Below are 23,517 nucleotides of genomic sequence, written 5' to 3' on the forward strand. Positions count from 1 at the left end.
CCCTATCACTGTCTACTGCAAACTTACCGTCACTGGTCAATACATGTGTTGGGATGCTTACAGTTCGACGTACTATCAGATTGCCCTTATAGGCAACCCCTGAAAATAGGGCCCGAGCCATTTGCTCACCATGCAAGCTTGATGCTGAAATAGGGCGAATCAAAGACATCCTGAGTGACAATGGCTACCCTGATCAAATCATTTCTCGCTGTATATCGCGCAAACTTTTGAACGGGCCTAAGGCCGTCATTTTTGGCCCTGACAACTGCCCAGTCCACCTCAAATTACCCTGGAAGCATAATGTATCCCAAAAATTTAAGCAACAGTTGAAGCTATCTGTTTCACACTGCTCCTATGCAGTAGCAACACGTGTAGTGTTCGCCACTAACAAGGATGCTGCCATTGAGCCAAAAAGACATCCTGCCTATCACACAAATGAGTAATGTGATATATGAATTTCAATGCCAGTGTGATGCTGGTATATAAGCTGTATGTCCCAAAGACTGGTGGATCATATCAAATAACATGACCATTCCACTGTTCGCAACAGGCAAGGTACAGGTCGTACCCAATCAGCCCATGCTTGCAAAACTCAAAATAGTGTCCAACATTAGATGTGATTTGACGATTGAACAACATTTGCTAAATAATCCTCAGTGTGCTAAGAATTACGCTGACAACTAATTTAAGATTGTCCTTAGGGCTCGCAGTGTGGCGTATTTGCACATACTGGAAGCTACATATATTAATACACAGGGCCCTGTTCTTCGCAGACTGAAAGAACATGTACAAACATTGCACCTGTTGCAGCTGAACAAAATAAGTGACAGCCATTCAATGGTTCATTCCTCAGGGACCAATCAGAGTCAAGCTGCCTGGTTTAAATTTCAATCAAAGCTTGGCAGGTAACTCCGTTACCGTAAACTGGTGCATTCTCCATGTCAACACCTCTACCAATCAGAGTTCACTTGCCAACCAATCAGCACTGTCTTCTCATACTGTATAAAGTCGTCATTTTACCTTATATTTGTGTTCTTGCAGATTGTCCCGATTAGTGCAAGACGAAAAGCTTCGACAACATGTCTCTGTTTTCAGCAATACTCAAATTCTGTAATCCAGATCAGATTAACAGGATAAGAGTTGCCCTTCTTGGCTAATTGCAAACATTCTAAGAGAAATATCTTTGCCTGTTTCAAGTTGGCTCCTGGTGCATTTAAGAGGCAGTCTTGCTCAAAGACCTTCAGGATGTTATAGTATAGTAGAGGTGTTTGTTGGAGAGTGGTGGGGGAAGATCTTCTGATGTTGAGGTTAAGGCATGCCCTTGACCTTTCATAAATTTAAATTCTAAGTTTAAAAAGCTGTTTTTAAAGAGAATTTTGAAAATATTCTGATATTAATCTTTTTCCCTTGCCAGGTACTGCCAACACTTAACCAAGTCTGAAAAAAAACATTTTCCTGGAAGTTACTTGTTTGTGCTAAAACTGTTCTCCTTCCTGCTTGGGGTTGAGTTCTCCATACTACATAAGGAAGTTTGTCAGTTGGAACATAGACTGTTTGATATACCAGAAGCATTGAAACCGAGAAGAAAGCGCAAGAAAGCTAAATAACTGTGGGTTCTATGAAAAGAGAAGACAATATGGCTCAAACAGCTCAAGTTTGAAATTGACAACTTTTGAATGTTAAGCTGTTTTACTGCAGGTTGCTAAGATTGCACCAAAATGATTTTTAAAGGCTGATTTAGAAGTCTATTGTTCCAGTTCTTCTGGGAGGGAAAAAAATAGGCAAATGAAAATAACTGTACACGCCTCAACAATATACTATGTCGACTTCAGTAAGATATTTTTTGCGTTTTCTATGTTCAACCTCAGTGAAATTTTTGTTGCCTGTTTTGCCAAAAATTGGCTGTTTGTGGGAGGAGGTCATTTTCCAAATCCATTTTGCAAAGAGGAGAACATCATTGCACAGCTCCAGCGACCCGGGTTCAATTCTGGGTACTGCCTGTGTGGAGTTTGCAAATTCTCCCTGTGTCTGTGTGGGTTTTCGCCGGGTGCTCCAGTTTCCTCCCACAGCCGAAGACTTGCAGGTTGATAGGTAAATTGGCCATTATAAATAGGTAGGTGGTAGGGGAAAATAGGGATAGGTGGGGATGTGGTGGGAATATGGGATTCGTGTAGGATTAGTATAAATGGGTGGTTGATGGTCGGCACAGACTCGGTGGGCCGAAGGGCCTGTTTCAGTGCTGTATCTCTAAATAAAATAAAAAATAAAATAAAAATTGCAAAATCTAATAGTCATGATAAATATGCTTTCATTAAACCAGTCTCATAAAGAAACAATAGTATGCAAATTCTACTAGATTTCATATTTTTGTGCTAGAAATTGTCCTTTTGGTACAAAGCTATAATTATGTCAATGCTTTCATAACTTATTTTTGAGGAATCTAATAAAAAACTCTGCCTGTGCAGAGTTTGCAAGTTCTCCCTGTGTCTGCGTGGGTTTCCTCTGGGTGCTCTGGTTTCCTCCCACATGCCAAAGACTTGCAGGTTGATAGGTAAATTGGCTATTATAAATTGCCCCTAGTATAGGTAGGTGTTAGGGAAATATAGGGACAGGTGGGGATGTGGTAGGAATATGGAATTAGTGTAGGATTAGTATAAATGGGTGGTTGATGGTCGGCACAGACTCGGTGGGCCGAAGGGCCTGTTTCAGTGCTGTATCTCTAAACTAAACTAAACTTAAATATTTCTCCTAAATGTTCTAATGGCATTCATATTTTAATAAAGTTCTGGTTTTGTTCTAACACTTTTCATCCAGAAAGTATTTATCTCACTCGTAGAAACCTGCAAAACATTTGCAGTCAAATTAGTATCCTTATTGTAACAGTACTTCTTTAAATACAGAATTTCTAGTTATTCTTTCACCGAAGACTTTAACAGAATCAAAACTTCTCAGTCTGGAAAAAGCTACATAAAGCTGTCCTTTCGTTAAAACAGGCCCAGGAATATAAATATGAATTTTGTCAAGAGTCTGGTCTTTTGACTTGTTTATAGTAACAGAATATGAAAGTTTAATTGGGAGCTGTTTTCTCCTGAGTTGAAAAGATAGCTTTACATCTGATGTGTTCAATATTATTTGAGTAATCAACACTCTATTTCATTGAAATCTGCCAGTTATAATTTCAGCATCTATCACTGAAGAAAACAGCTTCCTAACTCCCAATCTTGTTCTATGATAAAGTCCTTGTTTAGGATTCAAGGGTTGGCATGTTGATGGGAGTAGGAATGAGGGGAGGGACAACATGAATAAATTGATAGTGACACTGTCCAAGTTAATGGGGAGTGGGTGGGGGGGGAAGGTTTCAATGATAACCGAGGGAAGGGTTAAGGTTACATTGGTTGGGTGATGGGTGCAGGCTGTAAGGTTGCCAGAGGAGGTTGGAAGGTGGGGAGACTTGCCTTAAATTGTACACACACCATTTTCTCGTGAATGCAAACCATGTGGTCACTCGAGGATTGCAAGGCGAGTGGGGGGAGACAAATGATGGTGTGTGGAATTTCCACTTGGCTGCAATTTTAAGGCACATAAAAGTGAACTGCTCATTGCCTCTGGTTCAGGCTGAATTGGAACACTCTGCTCATTTCATTATTTGAAAAGCTGCAGCGACATGGGTCTCATACACTCAATTTGTCTAATACCATGGGAAGAAGAGCAGAGGGAGTGACTAAGGAGTGTTCTTTTTCCTCAACGCATGATGCCTGAACACCAGCAACAAGCAGAAGAAGGAGGTGAGGATACGCCAAATGATAACATCCAGGAACAGCACTATCGAAGACAGGCACTGGCACGTCAGCGCATCCTCAGGACAAGGAGAAATTACCTTCAAATGTCAGAGAGGCAATGCCAGAGACTCTAAGGATGTCACGTGAAATGATCACAGAAATATGTAGGATCCTGCAGCATGACCTGCAACCACTTGCCCTCAAGGTGACTGCTGCACTGATTTTTTTTTTCTGCTAGTGGGCCCTCCCAGGGATCAACGGTGACATATGTGGCATATTACAGACTACGACCCAGAGGTGCATCAAAGAGGTATCCAATGCCCTATTTCATCGTGCTCTTTGAACGTACAACTGGTTTGCAACCACATGAAAAGAATAATGTAGGTCTGCGCACAGATAAGGATGACTATGCAGAGGGTGTGGAGGACAACAATGCAAACGATGCTGTTATAGATGTAAGGGCCATGGAGAGACATGCAAGGGACATCAGGGAAAACCTCACATGTGCACGTGTCAGCCAAAATTAAGCCAGTTCATAAAGGAACGTTGGAAGAGGGAAAAAAACATTCTTCAAATATGTTCACATACACCTGATGTCTTATTCATTGCTGTAATCAAAAAGGAGTGTTCTTCTGACAACAGCACATGAACCTGCAGTGGAGATGAACTTAACAGCCTGTATGCTGTAAACGTCATCAAAAGCAACCTGTGTCTCCATTGGAAAAATTGTCCTGCATCAAGGCATTAACATGCACAAAGGAAGCTACAACGCAGCACTTTGATGTGACCAGCAGATCAAATCTTCTCTGGTTCACGATGGAAACAAAAGCACACCAAAACAAAGAAAGTAAGGGTGTGACCACAGAGCCACAAATGTAAGGCATGTTGGTAGTGAAAAAAGTGAAAATTCTGCAAACGACAAACAGCCATCATTGAATACTGACGGCTCAAAAGCAATGATAAATGAACACTGGGCACGTTCTGAAATGCTTTGCAAATATCTTTGGGTTCCTGCCATAGGCCTCCAATAAACGTTTTTCTTTTCAACTGAAACAAAGTAAATGATTTACGAGAATGCATGAAATATTAAAGTAAATAAAGATGTATTTAAATTTCTGCAACATCTGCACAATATTTACAGCCCCTGTGCCACCTTCGTGCTCAAAACTGTTGTTTTCTACCACCACGTCTAGGTGCGACCCCAACATTAGCTGAGGTGGAGGCAGTCTGCTCAGTGCACTGCCCCGTTGCTGTGGATGACCGTGGCAGGCGTCCTCTGGAGGAACGGGCCTTTCATGGCTCCATCATACTGGGGGTCTGCAGCACTGGTACTTGAGTATCCCCCATGTGCTCACCTGCTGGAGATAAGGGGGTCAATGTCAGGGGGGAGGATAAGACGCTGCTTACCTGGGGTGTCCTGAGCGGAAGGCCCTAAGCAGCTGGCATGTGCTCTTCTTCCATCTGGATGCATGATAGCACCTTCATATCTCCCTGAGGGGAAGAAGCATCCAGAGGGAGGTCTAGGTTCCTCGACCCCTCTCACTTAGATTACACTGCAAGGAGTCCATGGCCACAGTGATGGAGTGCAGGTCAGAGCAGATATGGCTTGAGTGCTCAACCAGATTTACCACAGAGGTCGCCAAGCTCTCAACTGAGGAAGCCATACGCTCATATGCCTGGGACATAGCGGACGTCACTGCTTGCATGGACAACTCCATAGCACATGCAAAGCCACGCATAATCTTGGGCATTTCCGACATATTTTCCACTTGGCTTTGCTGCACATTCAACAGACTTCTTGTAGCAACACACAGAGGAGCATCATGAGTGTTGGGCTGAGCAGGGGCCTGGTCCCCAGCAGTCCTCGATTGTCTGGGGGCCTGGCTAGCACATGCTCCTTCAGCTGCTGAGCTGTGTCTGTGTCGCGACCATCAGCTTGTGACCCAGATTCTGATCTTAAATCCCTTGCTGACCGTGTGGATGTATCTGCACTGGCAGAGGTGGAAGAAGAGGCAGGTGACAGTGCACCCTCTGGGCGTTGGCTTCATTTTCCTCCCGAGAGGAGGAGTCTTGGGCCTTCGCGGCGATCTGTGACTCGAGTGTGAGCACCTGCAATGGAGACACAAACAGAGGCACATTAAGCATCAGCTGAACATGGGTTCACACACTTGCCTTTGGTGTACACATATGGCTCTGAGACTGAAAATAACACTTCAACCTTACTCTTTGAGGATCCTGCCTCGCCACCTGCAATTACCCTGCCTCCCTCCTGTTGCGCTATTTCTGATGCCTTCTCCTCCTCAGCCGTTGTCAGCACATGATGTGTGGGACACCTCCACTCGTGCTGGTTGTGGATGTGTTTATCCTGCAGGAGACAGTGCAGATTTAATGACATGTCAAAAAATGCACCCCAATCATTGTAAACATGCATCAACATCACTCATTCTGGGCTGGCTTTTGCACGACGCATCCAAGTACACCAACAGTGCCAAAAATCAACTTTGTGCACAATCATTTAGTGTATGGCACCAAGGCTGCTCACATATTACACTGCCTGCCTTGTCTACCTTCTCTCAAAGATATGGAGCCAGGGAGAAAAACATTGGAACAGCTTCGCCAAGACCGCTTACCCTCGCCAATTTGAGCAAGTCTTTATACGTTTACGACTCTGAACCCAGGTTTGCTGCATCACCCCACAATTCGAGACCTTTTCTACCTCCATCCAGGCCATCTTGGTCAGGAGGACCACTCATCTTTCCCTGACAGCCTGGAGGAGAATCTGCAGGGAGGCACCACTGAACCATGGGCCAGGATGCTGCCTGCTGGCTGATATTTTCTTTGTTCTTGCTGCAGTGAAAATAAAATAATGGGGAGTTGGTGCTGCGTATGAAAAATTAAGGAAGGAGAAAGCAGTTACAGATAAGTTAATTTAATTTTGGTAACTCTGAATACACTTACATAATACAAAGTCTGCTGCTCCTTGAGGCTTGTAACACAGAATGATTTATAGCCGTGGTGCTCATGGTGCTGGATTCACCAATGAATGGTGGTCCCCGGCGCATGATTGTACGTTTCTCCTGTGCCCGTCTCCACACCATTCACTTACACATAGAATTGCGTGGGATACAGTAAAAATGGCAGAAGCGGAAGTTACGCCAACTTCCGGTCCCACTATCAGGAATGCCGCAGGACTCAAAATCCCAACCCTAGTCTCCCTTCTCAACACTAACTTGATTGTGTATCTGTAGTCTTCTGCAGAAGTGCAATCTCAACCCTTTGTAGACATTTTTCCTGGATTCACTTTGAACTGGCTTATTTCTAATTTTGTCCATTTGTTCCAGATTCCCTAATAGAGGGCTGATTCATGTTTTATCTATCCCATTAGTTTTCTTCAGTACGTTAAATACCTGAGTCAAGGCATCTCATTTCATAACTCAGGTTTACATGGTCTTTCATCATAGTAAAGTCCCTTCATATCCTCATTGTAAATTAGCACGAAGTTCCATCCATGGCCAGTAATTTTTCCTAAAGTTAACTGCCCAAAAATTGAACCCGATCATGTGTTTTTCCATGCTCTTATTTCTAATGGCCTTGCTGGTATTGGCCTCTCAACAGTCTGTCATAGAATCAGTATATGGTAGAGATAAATCTACTCACTATCATCTGTATTGGAACATTAGAAAAGTTAAGGTTGAGAAAAGGCCATTTTTATTTCCCAGCCCAATCTAGCATCTAACTGTGTTTTCAACATCTGCAATATCTGTGTCTCTACTATCCTGACTGGCATATTATTCTTGACATTTAATCACCATTTGTAGAAGATACAACTGATCTAAACATAGTTTTTACAAGTTTATATTTAACAATTTCTGATCCTACCATTCTGCTTTATTTTGAAGTAATCAAGATTTACATTAAGCCATTAATATTCGAAATTGGTCAATGAGGCCATCCCCTTAATCATGTATCTGGTCTGTAGGTGTGTATAAGCTTTTCAAAGAACAAAGAACAGTACAGCACAGGAACGGCCATTTGGCCCTCCAAGCCTGCGCTATCGTACCTGCTTCCACCACCTCCCCCGGCAGCAAGTTCCAGGCACTCACCACCCTCTGTGTCAAGAACTTGCCTCGCACATCCCCTCTAAACTTTGCCCCTCTCACATTAAACCTATGTCCCCCAGTAACTGACTCTTCCACCCTGGGAAAAAGCTTTTGACTATCCACTCTGTCCATGCCGCTCATAACTTTGTAAACCTCTATCATGTCACCCTCCACCTCTGTCGTTCCAGTGAAAACAATCAGAGTTTATCCAACCTCTCCTCATAGCTAATGCTCTCCAGACCAGGCAACATCCTGGTAAACCTCTTCTGTACCCTCTCCAAAGCCTCCACGTCCTTCTGGTAGTGTGGCAACCAGAATTGCAGGCAATATTCTAAGTGTGGCCTAACTGAAGTTCTGTACAGCTGCAGCATGACTTGCCAATTTTTATACTCGATGCCCCGACCGATGAAGGCAAGCATGCCATATGCCTTCTTGACTACCTTATCCACCTGCGTTGCCACTTTCAGTGACCTGTGGACCTGTACGCCCATTTACTGTATACTTCCCACCTACATTAGACCCTCCAAAATGCATTACCTCACATTTGTCCAGATTAACCTCCATCTGCCATTTCTCCGCCCAAGTCTCCAACCGATCTATATCCTGCTGTATCCTCTGACAATCCTCATCACTGTCCGCAACTTCACCAACCTTTGTATCGTCCGCAAACTTACTAATCAGACCAGCTACATTTTCCTCCAAATCATTTATATATACTACAAAGAGTAAAGGTCCCAGCACTGATCCCTGCGGAACACCACTAGTCACATCCCTCCATTCAGAAAAGCACCCTTCCACTGCTATCCTCTGTCTTCTATGACCGAGCCAGTTCTGTATCCATCTTGCCAGCTCACCTCTGATCCTGTGTGACTTCACCTTTTGTACCAGTCTGCCATGAGGGACCTTGTCAAAGGCTTTACTGAAGTCCAAATAGATAACATCCACTGCCCTTCCTTCATCAAGCATCTTCGTCACTTCCTCAAAAACCTCAATCAAATTAGTGAGACACGACCTCCCCTTCACAAAACCATGCTGCCTCTCGCTAATAAGTCCATTTGTTTCCAAATGGGAGTAAATCCTGTCCTGAAGAATCCTCTCTAATAATTTCCCTACCACTGACATAAGGTACACCGGCCTATAATTTCCTGGATTATCCTTGCTACCCTTCTTAAACAAAGGAACAACATTGGCTATTCTCCTGTCCTCTGGGACCCCACCTGTAGCCAATGAGGATGCAAAGATTTCTGTCAAGGCCCCAGCAATTTCTTCCCTTGCCTCCCTCAGTATTCTAGGGTAGATCCCATCAGGCCCTGGGGACTTATCTACCTTAATGCTTTGCAAGACACCCAACACCTCCTCCTTTTTGATAATGAGATGACTGAGACTATCTGCACTCCCTTCCCTAGGCTCATCATCCAAAGTACTCATTTAGTACCTCGCCCATTTCCTCTGGCTCCACACATAGATTCCCTTCTCTGTCCTTGAGTGGGCCAACCCTTTCCCTGGTTACCCTCTTGTTCTTTATATACGTATAAAAAGCCTTGAGATTTTCCTTAATCCTGTTTGCCAATGACTTTTCATGACCCCTTTTAGCTTTCCTGACTCCTTGCTTAAGTTCCTTCCGACTGTCTTTATATTTCTCAAGGGATTTGTCTGTTCCTAGCCTTCCAGCCCTCACGAATGCTTCCTTTTTCTTTTTGACTAGGCTCACAATATCCCGCGTTATCCAAGGTTCCTGAAACTTGCCAAACATCCTTCTTCCTCACAGGAACATGCTGGTCCTGGACTCTAATCAACTGACGTTTGAAAGACTCCCACATGTCAGATGTTGATTTACCCTCAAACAGCTGCCCCCAATCTAAATTCTTCAGTTCCTGCCTAATATTGTTATAATTAGCCTTCCCCCAATTTAGCACCTTCACCCGAGGACTACTTTTATCCTTATTCACAAGTACCTTAAAACTTATGGAATTATGGTCACTGTTCCCAAAATGCTCCCCTACTGAAACTTCGACCACCTGGCCGGGATCATTCCCCAATGCCAGGTCCAATCCGGCCCCATCCCTAGTTGGACTATCTACATATTGTTTCAAGAAGCCCTCCTGGATGCTCCTTACAAATTCTGTCCCATCCAAGCCCCTAGCACCAAGTGAGTCCCAGTCAATATAGGGGAAGTTAAAATCACCCACCACTACAACCCTGTTACCTTTACATCTTTCCAAAGTCTGTCTATATATCTGCTCCTCTACCTCCCGCTGGCTGTTGGGAGGCCTGTAGAAAACCCCCAACATTGTGACTGCACCCTTCCTATTCCTGTGCTCCACCCATATTGCCTCGCTGCATGACCCTTCCGCAGTACAGCTGTGATATTCTCCTTAATTAGTAATGCAACTCCCCCACCCCTCTTACATCCCCCTCTATCCCGCCTGAAGCTTCTAAATCCTGGAACATTTAGCTGCCAATCCTGTCCTTCCCTCAACCAAGTCTCTAATAGCAACAACATCATAGTTCCAAGTACTAATCCAAGCTCTAAGTTCATCTGCCTTACCTGTTATACTTCTCGCATTGAAACAAATGCACTTCAGACCACCAGTCCCGCTGTGCTCTGCAACATCTCCCTGCCTGCTCTTCCTCTTAGTCTTACTGGCCTTATTTACTAGTTCCCCCTCAGTTATTTCACCTGCTGTCCTTCTGCTCTGGTTCCCACCCCCCTGCCACACTAGTTTAAACCCTCCCGAGTGACGCTAGCAAACCTTGCAGCCAGTATATTTGTGCCCCTCCAGTTTAGATGCAACCCATCCTTCATGCACAGGTCCCACCTGTCCCTGAAGAGATCCCAATGATCCAGATATCTGAAACCCTCCCTCCTACACCAGCTGCTCAGCCACGTGTTTAGCTGCACTATCTTCCTATTTCTAGCCTCACTGGCACGTGGCACAGGGAGTAATCCCGAGATTACAACCCTAGAGGTCCTGTCTTTTAACTTTCTACCTAACTCCCTAAACTCCCCCTGCAGGACCTCGTCACTCTTCCTGCCTATGTCGTTGGTACCGATGTGTACCACAACCTCTGGCTATTCACCCTCCCCCTTCAGAATGCCCCTTGTCCGTTCAGAGACATCCTTGACCCTGGCACCAGGGAGGCAACATACCATCCTGGAGTCTCTTTCACGTCCACTGAAGCGCCTATCTGTGCCCCTGACTATAGAGTCCCCTATAACTATTGCTCTTCTACGCTTTGTCCCTCCCTGCTGAACAGTGCCAGCCATGGTGCCACTGCTCTGGCTGCTGCTGTTTTCCCCTGATAGGCCATCCCCCTCAACAGTATCCAAAACGGTATACTTGTTAGAGAGGGGGATAGCCACAGGGGATTCCTGCACTGACTGCCTCCCCCTTCTAGCGGTCACCCATCTATCAGCCTGCACCTTGGGTGTAGCCACTTCTCTAAAACTCCTGTCTATGACGCTTTCTGCCACCTGCATGCTCCTAAATGCATCCAATTGGCGCTCCAACCGATCCATGCGGTCTGTGAGGAGCTGCAACTGGGTACACTTCCTGCAGATGTAGTCGCCCGGAACGCTGGAAGCGTCACGGACCTCCCACATCTCACAGGTGAAGCACTTCACCCCTCTAACTGACATTTCTAGCACTAATTAATAAATTAATTTAAAATAAATAAATACTTATTAAATCCTTACTAAATTGTTATAATTAACTATATGGTCCCTAGTGCTAGATTCCTACTATAAATATTAAATCTTCATAGCTCAACCCCTCACAACACTTGAAATCATTCTTGTTAGTCTTTGCACCTTTTCCAGTGCTTGCATACTTTTTGTAGCATGATGAGCACAGCTGTATACAGTGCTCCAAGTGCAAATTGACCAGTGCATTGTACAGCCTTGCCATAATTTCAGTAAAATTGTGTTCTGCAGTTCTTATTTTTTATATATTGTATATATTAGCTTTTAATTTGTTATTGCATTGTCTAAAACGGAGGTTTCTGAACCTATTTTCTATGCCCTTTGGAGATTCATATCCCATGTTCTCTTGCACCCGCCCCCCACCCCTGCCTCCCCGCACAGGGAACAACAAATTGTGATTCAGACCAGTAAATGTGAATCCCAAGAACAAGTAGGAAGGATAATATTTTTATTATCTTTGCTGACTCCACTTGTTGCTTCCCCAGGATCAACATCTTCAACTTCACACTTCAAAAAATGCTCCATTTGTTCAAAATGACTGAATAGCATGCTGATATCAGATATATAGTGCAAAAGCTATGGTATTTTGACGTCGCATGAGCACATTAGTCAATGGTGCTTTGACACTAATCAAAGGATTTGAAGGACTAAGCCTGTGTCCTCATGCTCTCCGTTATCCCCATTTGGAAACCACTGGTCTGGATGTTGACAGTGATGAGTTCTGTTGTTCGCAGGTCTGTCTGAATCGCCCGGTGCTTTTTTAACGATTTGTCTTGCACTTATGCTGTAAATTATTTCCTCCAATTTGCTAAGTTTGCATTTACAAATATTTACCTTCTCCTGCTATCTTTGTCTGTTTGCACAAATGGTCCAAATCCTTAGTTGCTTCCATTCTTTATTTACTGCTTTACTTATTTAATGACATCACCAATTTGTCAGGCTGGCAGTTTCCAGAAAAAATATTTTTTCTTCTTGTTAAACATGTACATCTTTGTATGTTTGTACATATGTTTTTTTAGAAGTTGTGGTAAAACAGTTCTAAAATGGGGTCCAAGTGCTTTATTAGAAATTGAAATTGCTGCACAGATACTTCATCTGTTTTGCAGCTGGGGAACGCTTTTTAGTTAAATGAAATCTTTTACTTGCATTCCTTCAGGGCAGACTGCAATGTAGTTCCTAGATATCACTGAGCGTTAAAATAAGCAGGATTATTTGTATTGCAGTTTATTGTTTGTACCTCAGTTCTGGCAGGCCTGCAGATAGCAAGGATTTTATTGATCTCTCCTGTTATATATTTGGTTCTTTATGCTGTCACTGTATAGGGTCTAGCCAAAGATGATGTTAGAGTCATAGATACAGCACTGAAACAGGCCCTTCGGCCTACTAAGTCTGTGCCGACCAACAACCACCCATTTATACTAATCCTACATTAATCCCATATTCCCTACCACATCCCTACTATTCTCCTACCAGCTACCTACACTAGGGGCAATTTACAATGGTCAATTTACCTATCAACCTGCAAGTCTTTGGCTGTGGGAGGAAACCAGAGCACCCGGCGGAAACCTATGTGGTCACAGGGAGAACTTTCAAACTCCGCACAGGCAGTACCCAGAACCAAACCTGGGTCGCTGGAGCTGTGAGGCTGCGGTACTAACCACTGCGCCACTGTGTTGAACTGTAGTGTTTAAACATTAATCTTTATTGTGCAGTAACTATATACACTCCGCACTAGCCTGTGCTTCTCCTTCAAAAGCCACGCTGTAACTATTCTCGAGTCTCTCCCACATGATCTCTTACATTCTCACAAGATACCCCTTTGATACCCTTATGCTGCATCTCCCCCCAAGTCTTTATCCCAATATATATTGACATACATTCACTTTTTTTATTTACATGCCACCCCATCTCCTCCGAAATCTCTGGCTTGATAGATTCAACCTATCAGGAGCCTTCACAATTCTCCCTGATCTTGTCGTCAGATGTGGAAGATTGGTAGTTTTTCTCTGATCCCTTGTTTCTTGACTTGGACGGCCTTTGTTGAGATTTGTAGCATTCAGTGCTTTTTGAATTTTCGTTCATCATCTGAGTCGTCTATAAATGTATGACCGATCGACATCTTTGATGATAAGGAATAAGATTCCTTTCATTTCTCCGGATAGAACCTTCTTGAATTCATACTAGATAAGATCGCTGTTGGTTCTCATCTTTCTGGAGAATTACGGCTTCTCTATTTTGGTCTCGTATCCAAACCTTTTGCCCTTCTGACAACTTTGGTAGGTTTCTTGTACGGTATCATCTCTTATAATTATGGGTCTGTTTGTTTCGATACGACTTGTACTTTCTGACAATCCTTGATTTGCAATCCTGGAAGTAATTTCTTGGGTAGAATTGGACATTATGTTCGAAGTTTTCTTCCCATTAAGAGTTCTGATGGCACCAATCCGCACAATAATGAAGTAGTTCTGTGTGTCAGTAATGCTAATTGGAAATCTTGATTTTTCATCAACATAGTTTTAATGGTTCTGACTGCTCGCTCAGCTTCTCCATTTGATTGTGGATACTTAGGAGAGTTTGTTAGGTGAACAAATCCACATTCTTCTCCAAAGTGCACGTCGTAACCGTTTGCAAATTGTGGTCTATTATCAGATACCATCTGATCAGGTATACCATGTGTTGTGAAAACTTGTAAAACTCTGATGACTGCTTCAGTTGTTGTTGTGTACACCCGCTTAACCTCGATCCATCTTGAGAAGTAATCGACTATAATTAGATAGGATCTTCCCACAAAGAAGAATAAATCCATTGCCAATCATTCCCACGGTCTAGTTGGGAATTGGGTCAAAATTTGTGATTCTGTTTGATCTTGTCTATGTACCTGACAAATATGTTGGACATGCTTCTTCCCAAGTTCCCTATCAGTGTAACACTCCTATAGGAACTTACTGCATTTCTCTTTCTTGCTCTGGCAGTCTATGAGCGGCATGGCGGGCTGTGCTGTGTTGTGCGGGTTCTCCCCGCATTGTGTGGGCTCTCTGGTGGAATCCAGACTCTCTGCAGTGCTCAGGTCAGGTTGGGGGGCTCTCCCTCTGTCCTGGCACCTGGATTCTTCTTCTTTTTCTTCTTCAACTTTCTTTATAAGATGAAGGTCAATAAAAGCTCTTCTACTTAAGAATGAGAAGTCCTGATTGCTTATATCTGCTTTCCCTTATATTCAAGTGTCGCTTGTAACTTCCCCTTTACTTCGAGTACAACACCTCCTGGGCCATGTAACTGAGTTTCTGTTGGTTGCAGAACATATGTGGATAACCAAGGCTCTTACGAACATACATACGAACATATGAATGAGGAGCAGAAGTAGGCCATTCGACCCCTCAAGCCTGCTCTGCCATTCAATAAGATCATGGCTGATCTGTGTGTATCGAATTCCACACTCCCATCTACCCCTGATAACCTTTGATTCCCTTGCCTAACAAGAATCTATCTACCTCCACCTTAAAAATATTCAATGACCCTGCATCCACCACCTTCTGAGGCAGAGAGTTCCAAAGTCGCACAACCCTCTGACAGAATAATATTCTCCTCATCTCTGTCCTAAAAGGGCGACCCCTAATTTTAAAACAGTGCTCCCTAATTCTGGACTCACCCACAAGAGGAAACATCCTTTCCACATCCACCTTGTCAAGACCATTCAGGATCTTATATACTTCAATCAAGTCTCCCCTCACTCTTCTAAACTTGAGTGAAAACAAGCCCAGTCTGTCCAATCTTTCCTCATAAGACAACCCGCTCATTTCAGGTATCAATCTAGTAAACCTCCTTTGAATCGCCTCCAACACATTTACACCCTGCCTTAAATAAGGAGACCAAAACTGCATACAGTATTCGAGATATGATCTCATCAATGCCCTGTATAACTGAAGCATAGCATCCTTACTTTTATTTTCAGTTCCTCTCGTAATAAAGGATAGCATTCCATTAGCCTTCTTTATTAATTGCTGTACCTGCATACTAACTTTTTGTGACTCATGCACTAGAACACCTAGATCCCTCTGCACCTCGGAATTCTGCAGTCGTTCTCCGTTTAAGTAATCTGCTTTTTTATTCTTCCTGCCAAAGTGAACAACTTCACATTTTCCCACATTATACTCCATCTGCCAAATTTTTGCCCACTCACTCAACCTATCTATATCTGCCTGTAACCTCCTTATGTCCTCTTCACAAAATACTTTCCTATCTATCTTTGTGTCATCTGCAAATTTAGCTACCATGCCATCGCTTCTCTCATCTAAGTCATTGATATAAATTGTAAAATGTTGGGGCCCCAGCACAGACCCCTACGGGACTCCATTGGTCACATCCTGCCAATCAGAAAAGGGTCCATTTATGCATACTCTCTGTTTTCTGCCAGCCAGCCAATCTTTTATCCATGCTAATATGTTACCCTCTACACTATGAGCCTCCTACTTTGCGCAATAACCTTTTCTGTGGCACCTTGTCAAATGCCTTCTGTAAATCCAAGTACAGTACATCAACGGGCTCCCCTTTATCCACAGTGCATGTTACTCCTTCAAAGAACTCCAATAAATTGGTTAAACATGATTTCCCTTTCACAAACCATGCTGACTATTCCTGCTTACCTTGAGTTTTTCTAGGTGCCCAGCTACAGCCTGCTTAATGATCGATTCTAACACCTTCCCCATGACAGGCGTCAAGCTACCTGTTTCCTGCCTCTCCAACTTCTTGAATAGAGGGGTTATATTTGCTACTTTCTGGTCTGATGGAACGTTTCCAGAATCTAGTGAATTTTGAAAAATTAACACCAACACATCTACCACCTCATTAGCCACCTCTTTTAAGACCCTAGGATGAAGTCCATCACGACCCGGGGACTTGTTAGTCTGCAGTTCTATCAGTTTGCTCAGTACCGCTTCCCTGGTGATTGTAATTTCACCAAGTTCCTCTCTTCCCTCCACCTCCTGATTTACAGTTATTACTAGAATGTTTTTGTATCCTCTATAGTGAAGGCAGAAGCAAAATATTTGTTTATTTCATTCACCATATCCTTATTATCTACTATTAACTCCCCGTTCTCACTCACTAGAGGACCAACACTCACTTTACTTACTCTTTTCCTTTTTAAATACCTGTAGAAACTTTTGCTATCTGTTTTTACATTTCTAGCTAGCTTCCTCTCATACTCTTAATCTCTTTCTCCTGATTGACCTTTTAGTCATTCTCTGCCGTTCTTTATATTCTGACTAATCATCTGACCTGCCACTCATCTTGGCACAATTGTATGCTTTTTCCTTAAGTTTGATGCTTTCCTTAACTTCTTTAATTAACCACAGATAGTGGGTCCTCCCCTTAGAATTTTTCTTTATAGTAGGAATATAATTATTCTGAGTATTCTGAAATACCCCCTTAAATGTCTGCCACTGCTTCTCTATTGATCTATCTCCTAGCCTAGTAACCCAGTTCACTTCAGCTAGCTCAGCTTTCATGCCCACGTAGTTGCCCTTATTTAAGTTTAAAATACTAGTCTGAGCCCAACTCTTTTCTCTCTTTCAAACTGGATGTAAAATTCATTCATGTTCTGATCACTGCTACCAAGAGGTGCCTTTACTCTGAGGTCATTAATTAACCCTGTCACGTTACGCAATACCAAGTCGAATATAACCTGCTCTCTGGTTGGTTCCAGAATGTGCTGCTCTATGAAACTATCTTGAAAGCATTCTATGAACTCCTCATCCTGGCTACTATTGCCAATCTGATTTTTCTAGTTTATGTGTAGATTAAAATCACCCATGATTATTGCTGTCCCTTTATCAGAAGCACCCAAAATTTCTTCTTGTACACTTCATCCTACATTGTGGTTACTGTGAGGGGACTGTAGACCACTCCCACTCGTGACTGCTTTCCCCAGCTATTCCTCATCTCCACAAGGTCATCTCTAACAATTACACCAATGCCATCCTTGATTAACAGTGCTACCCCTCCACCTTTACCTAGCTTCCTATTTTTCTTGAATGTCATATACCCCTCAATATTCAGGACCCAATCCTTGTCGTCCTGCAGCCACATCTCCGTAATGGCTAACAGATCATATTTATTTACTTCAATGTGCGTTATCAATTTGTCTACTTTGTTACAAATGCTACGTGCATTCAGATACAGAGCCTTTAACTTTGTCTTTTCATTATCTTTGTAACGTCTAGTCTTGACTGTTGGTTTGTTAGGTTTTTTCTCTCTGTCCCTTCTCTTTATCTGACCGGACCATCAAACTCTGGTGTCAAGTTTGAAATTAGTTATTTGCCCATTGACATATACATCTGCTGACCAAAATGCTTGTTTCAGATCATTGATTTCTCCCAGAAAATATTTCGATTGGTTTGCTGCAAGAGGTTGCATAACTTCATGTACCTCTCTATTCTCAACTACTTTTCCTTTAGAGGTTGAGATAGTCGAGATTTTATTTTGGTGCATCTTACTGAAACACCCTATTTTTCTGCAGTAAAAGCATTCTGCTCTTTTGGCAGGACATTGTTCATGCCTGTGGGAGGTTTTTACACCACAGTACTGGCAGGGTTTAAAGGCATCTTTTGCTCTCCCCCACTCAACCGCCCCACCCCCCAACTGTGTAGCTTTTTTCCTGATGCATCTTGTTCAGTCCTCTGGTGAAGGAACTGAACAGTTGCAGGAGGTTTCCTGAACCAAGGTCTTTTCTCACATCGCAGGATTGGTCTGTTATTACTGTATAAATTGAACTAGGAATCTCAAGCATTTAAGACTTCATCGAATTTGGCTGATGTTTCTTCAATACATTGTCTTGCTATTATATCATCAGCTACAGCACTAATTAAATATAATAATGTATTCACTTGCTCTGTTTTGGACTTGCTGTCCAATTTCAATGCAGTTCTGTATCTGAGGAACCCAGTTAGTTTTGAGTCTGATTGGATCCCTTGTGGCTTTTGAAACTCTCTGGCACTCCTAAATTTTGATTCATTTAAAAAAAATTTATAGACTTTTTAAAGAGTGTTCTCCTTTAAGAAACCTTTTTTCAGGCTAGTTTGCTTTGATGGAGTGTAGCAGGTGCTTGACAATGTTCCCTGTTTATTTTTTATAGGCTTCTGTTAGAGACTTCCCTTTTCTTTCAGCAGTTCACTGAAATGTTTACACAGCTGCTTTTTGGATTTGACAGCTGTTCAATAGACAGTTCCAGTTGCTTTTCTTTTAGCTAGAATTTATTTCTTTTGTTCAAGCTTGACTGCTTTAATAATTTTTTAATCTCTTCAATTTAGCTGCGTTAATGGAGACTGTTGTGTTCGGAGTTTTCCTGCTTTTTTTTTCACTATCGGACTTTTTTTTCAGTTCGCTTGCTTTTCAGGGTTTTCCCGCTCTTCACCCTCAAGTTCAGCCTGAGTGAGGGATGGGGTTTTCCCCATTTTTTTCACTTTCACACGAAGCCTTTAGAAAATTAAACTTTGAACCTCTTCAAAGGCTTTTCTTAACCAGATTTCTTGATCGTTGGCACAATGACTCACCCAATCGCTTGCTTTTCAGCCAGGCTTCCGTCTTTGGAGCTTTTCTCTGCCTTCTAAGTTTGTTTTTTCCCTTCAGCTACTTGTTTTAAAGTTTCTTCTCTTCTGGCTGAAGGACGATTGTTGCTTCAAATTTTCTATTCTGGGTATAGGACGTCGATCCCAGTGCTGTTCACCATGTTATATATTTAGTTCTTTATGCTGTCACCGTATAGAGTCAAGCCAGAGAGGTTCTTAGACTGTATTGTTTAAACATTAATCTTTTTTGTATAGTATATATGCTCCACACTATAGTAACTATATTTGCTCCTTCAAAAGCCATGCTGTAACTATTCTCGGGTCTCTCCCACACGATCTCTTACATGATCATGGTGGGCGGTAATCTTTACATTCTCTCAAGATTAACCTTTTGATACCCTTCTACCGTATCTCCCGCCCTTTGCAGGTGATCAGTGGCTATGGCTGCAGCTCACTGTGTTAAATACTCAGATTAGGAATGAACGACAGTCAAGATCTGACCTGATACTGCTCAACACTCATACTGCTGTCAACCTTTTCATCCTGCTACTTCCCATCAGTATAGAGGGATAGATTCCCTCTCCCTCCACCCCTTTAATGTGTGCAATTAAAGCCTTAATGGTAATTTTATTTATTTATTTATTTAGAGATACAGCACTGAAACAGGCCCTTCAGCCCACCGAGTCTGTGCCGACCAAGAACCACCCATTTATACTAACCCTGCAGTAATCCCATATTCCCTACCACCTACCTACACTAGGGGCAATTTACAATGGCCAATTTACCTATCAACACGCAAGTCTTTGGCTGTGGGAGGAAACCGGAGCACCTGGCGAAAACCCATGCGGTCACAGGGAGAACTTGTAAACTCCGCACAGGCAGTACCCAGAATTGAACCCGGGTCGCTGAAGCTGTGAGGCTGCGGTGCTAACCACTGCACCATTGTGCCGCCCAATGTAGTAGTAGACAGGTAGAATTAGGAACAATGTCCTTAATAAATAATTGCATGAAATTGCAACACAGAGATTAAAAGATAAATTAATGGAGAATTTAAAATACAAAATGACAGACTTTATAATTACAGGTGTCATAGGAGTAATGATTGCAATAAATATACAATAAATGTTGTGGAAGCAAGACAATAGGCAGGCAGGGATAACGTTCTTAACGAGAAGTACCCAAGCAGACCTGCACCACCTACTCCTGTATGTCCTGCAGAATATTTAACAAATTGGTTAATGTTCCTTTTATAAGTAAGATTATCTTAAAATGTATTTAACTTATTTTGAAAACTTGAAGTATATACTATACATTGTAATTATCACTTCAGGCATCTGTAGGTATCCATTGCAATATTGATGAAGCCCATTCCCAACATAAGAGGCCACAATGCAAATGCACAAGAAGGATAGGGAAATTTAAATTCATACTCTTTTTTGGTCTTCCCCTGGAGAATTACACATTACCCACAAACAAACAGTATGTAAGATTTTAATTTGTATATATATTTTCCCCTCCTTATCACCTCACTGTTTTCAGGTAATCAGATCCCCAAAACTAGTGTCCACAAAAGGATAACTGAAAAAAAAAGAGAAAACATAAACTTTCCATATTTAATTCCCCAAATTTACTTTCTTTTCAATATTGGGATCTCAACAATTGTCTCTCTGCTTAAAAAATATTGTAATGTGGCATCAATCATCATCTAAATATCAATAAAATGAAAGTTCTTTTGGCTCAGTGACACCATGAGGTTAATGCTCATGTCAGTTCTATTTATGATGCCCAGGAGTCTTGAAACCCTGCTGCTGATGGAAATCATGTGTCCTTTTGAGTTGATGTCTCCTTGCTGCAAAAATTTGATAAAGGTGTTGCCCCCTGCAAGCCCTGGATCAGTATTTACTTGATACATGGAACATTTTTTATTTATTTATATAAATGACTTGGATATTGGAATACAGAGTAAAATTGAAAAATTTGCCGATGATACCAAACTTAGAGGTGTGGCGGACAGTGAGTATGCGACCAACCAACTGCAACAGGACATAGATAGGCTAGCAGGCTGGGCAGACAAGTGGCAGATGGAATTTAATAGAGAAGTGAAGGGATGGGCAGAGGCAATATGAACTAAATGGCACAGTTAAAGAGTGTACAGGGACAGAGGTGCCTGGGGTTCCATGTGCATAGATCTTTGAAGGTGGCAGGACATATTGAGAGTGTAGTTAGCAAAGCATATGGAATCTTGGGCTTCATAAATGAAGGTTTTGGCCGGAATAGTACGCCCCCCAAAAGAGCAGGATGGTGGTGGCAGGGGTGGGGGGGAGGCATAAAATGGAGCGGGAGGCTCAGGGGGCCCTTCCCAACCCACTCCCACATCTGCCACCACTTTATGCAGGGTAGCGGCGGCAAAAAACTGCCTGCCCTCACCAGGCCAATCAAGGCCCTTAATGGCCAGTTAATGCCCACTTAAGGCCCTCCACCCGCTGCCATGGGGATTTTACCCTTGGCTGGTGGGCGGCCCAGGTCCGAGAAAAGCCGCCTGTTCAAAGTAGGCAGCTTTCTGACGGCCTGGGAGGAGGGTGGGGGGGGGGAGACCCTCCTGATCAGGCACCCTGTGCCCGATGGAGGGCTATCCCCTTTGACCTAACCATCCTCAGCGCCCAACCCACCCCCGTCCCCCCAATCAACCACCCTTGCCTCACCAGGGCTGACCGATTGCCCCCGGCGAGGCCTCAAATACTTACCGGTTCTCCAGGTCTCCCTGATATCTTCCTCCTGAGGCTGGGTTGCAGTCCCAGCAGTGACCACTGCTCCCAGTGGCGCTGCTAGGACAGAGTGCTGCTGGCCCGCTAATTGGTCGGCAGCTCCATTAGGCTGGACTTGGCGAGGTTGTGGTACACATCGGTACCAACGACATAGGCAGGAAGAGTGACGAGGTCCTGCAGGGGGAGTTTAGGGAGTTAGGTAGAAAGTTAAAAGACAGGACCTCTAGGGTTGTAATCTCGGGATTACTCCCTGTTACACGTGTCAGTGAGGCTAGAAATAGGAAGATAGTGCAGCTAAACACATGGCTGAACAGCTGGTGTAGGAGGGAGGGTTTCAGATATCTGGACCATTGGGATCTCTTCAGGGACAGGTGGGACCTGTGCATGAAGGATGGGTTGCATCTAAACTGGAGGGGCACAAATATCCTGGCTGCGTGGTTTGCTAGCGTCACTCGGGAGGGTTTAAACTAGTGTGGCAGGGGGGTGGGAACCAGAGCAGAAGGACAGCAGGTGAAATAACTGAGGGGGAACTAGTAAATAAGGCCAGTAAGACTAAGAGGAAGAGCAGGCAGGGAGATGTTGCAGAGCACAGCGGGACTGGTGGTCTGAAGTGCATTTGTTTCAATGCGAGAAGTATAACAGGTAAGGCAGATTAACTTAGAGCTTGGATTAATACTTGGAACTATGATGTTGTTGCTATTTCAGAGACTTGGTTGACGGAAGGACAGGATTGGCAGCTAAATGTTCCAGGATTTAGAAGCTTCAGGCGGGATAGAGGGGGATGTAAAAGGGGTGGGGGAGTTGCATTACTGGTTAAGGAGAATATCACAGCTGTACTGCGGGAGGACACCTCGGAGGGATCATGCAGCGAGGCAATACGGGTGGAGCTCAGGAATAGGAAGGGTGCAGTCATGATGTTGGGGGTTAACTGCAGGCCTCCCAACAGCCAGTGGGAGGTAGAGGAGCAGATATGTAGACAGATTTTGGAAAGATGTAAAGGTAACAGGGTTGTAGTGGTGGGTGATTTTAACTTCCCCTATATTGACTGGAACTCACTTAGTGCTAGGGGCTTAGATGGGGCAGTATTTGTAAGGAGCATTCAGGAGGGCTTCTTGAAACAATATGTAGATAGTCCAACTAGGGAAGGGGCCGTACTGGACCTGGTATTGGGGAATGAGCCAGGCCAAGTGGTTGAAGTCTCTGTAGAGGAGCATTTCGGGAACAGTGACCATAATTCCATAGGTTTTAAGGTACTTGTGGAAAAGGATATGAGTAGTCCTCAGGTGAAGGTGCTAAATTGGGGGAAGGCTAATTATAACAATATTAGGCAGGAACTGAAGAATTTAGATCGGGGGCAGCTGTTTGAGGGTAAATCAACATCTGACATGTGGGAGTCTTTCAAATGTCAGTTGATTAGAATCCAGGACCTGCATGTTCCTGTGAGGAAGAAGGATAAGTTTGGCAAGTTTCGGGAACCTTGGATAACGAGGGATATTGTGAGCCGAGTCAAAAAGAAAAAGGAAGCATTCATAAGGGATAGAAGGTTGGGAACAGACGAAGCCCTTGAGAAATATAAAGAAAGTAGGAAGGAACTTAAGCAAGGAGTCA

At 43.3% G+C, this 23,517-nt stretch overlaps 1 protein-coding gene across 1 annotated transcript in view; it reads left to right on the top strand.

Moving 5' to 3' along the window:
- taf1b (TATA box binding protein (Tbp)-associated factor, RNA polymerase I, B) overlaps positions 1-2,738 on the top strand; it is a 104,338-nt gene extending 101,600 nt beyond the window's left edge. Inside the window, exon 15 of the mRNA XM_068022485.1 lies at positions 1,415-2,738. Coding sequence (XP_067878586.1) covers positions 1,415-1,607 — 193 coding nt within the window. The 3' untranslated portion in view covers positions 1,608-2,738. The remainder of the gene's footprint in view (positions 1-1,414) is intronic.
- Positions 2,739-23,517: the final 20,779 nt, after the last annotated feature.

This window comes from Heterodontus francisci, chromosome 3, assembly GCF_036365525.1.
Source record: "Heterodontus francisci isolate sHetFra1 chromosome 3, sHetFra1.hap1, whole genome shotgun sequence".
Lineage (NCBI taxonomy): Eukaryota > Metazoa > Chordata > Chondrichthyes > Heterodontiformes > Heterodontidae > Heterodontus > Heterodontus francisci.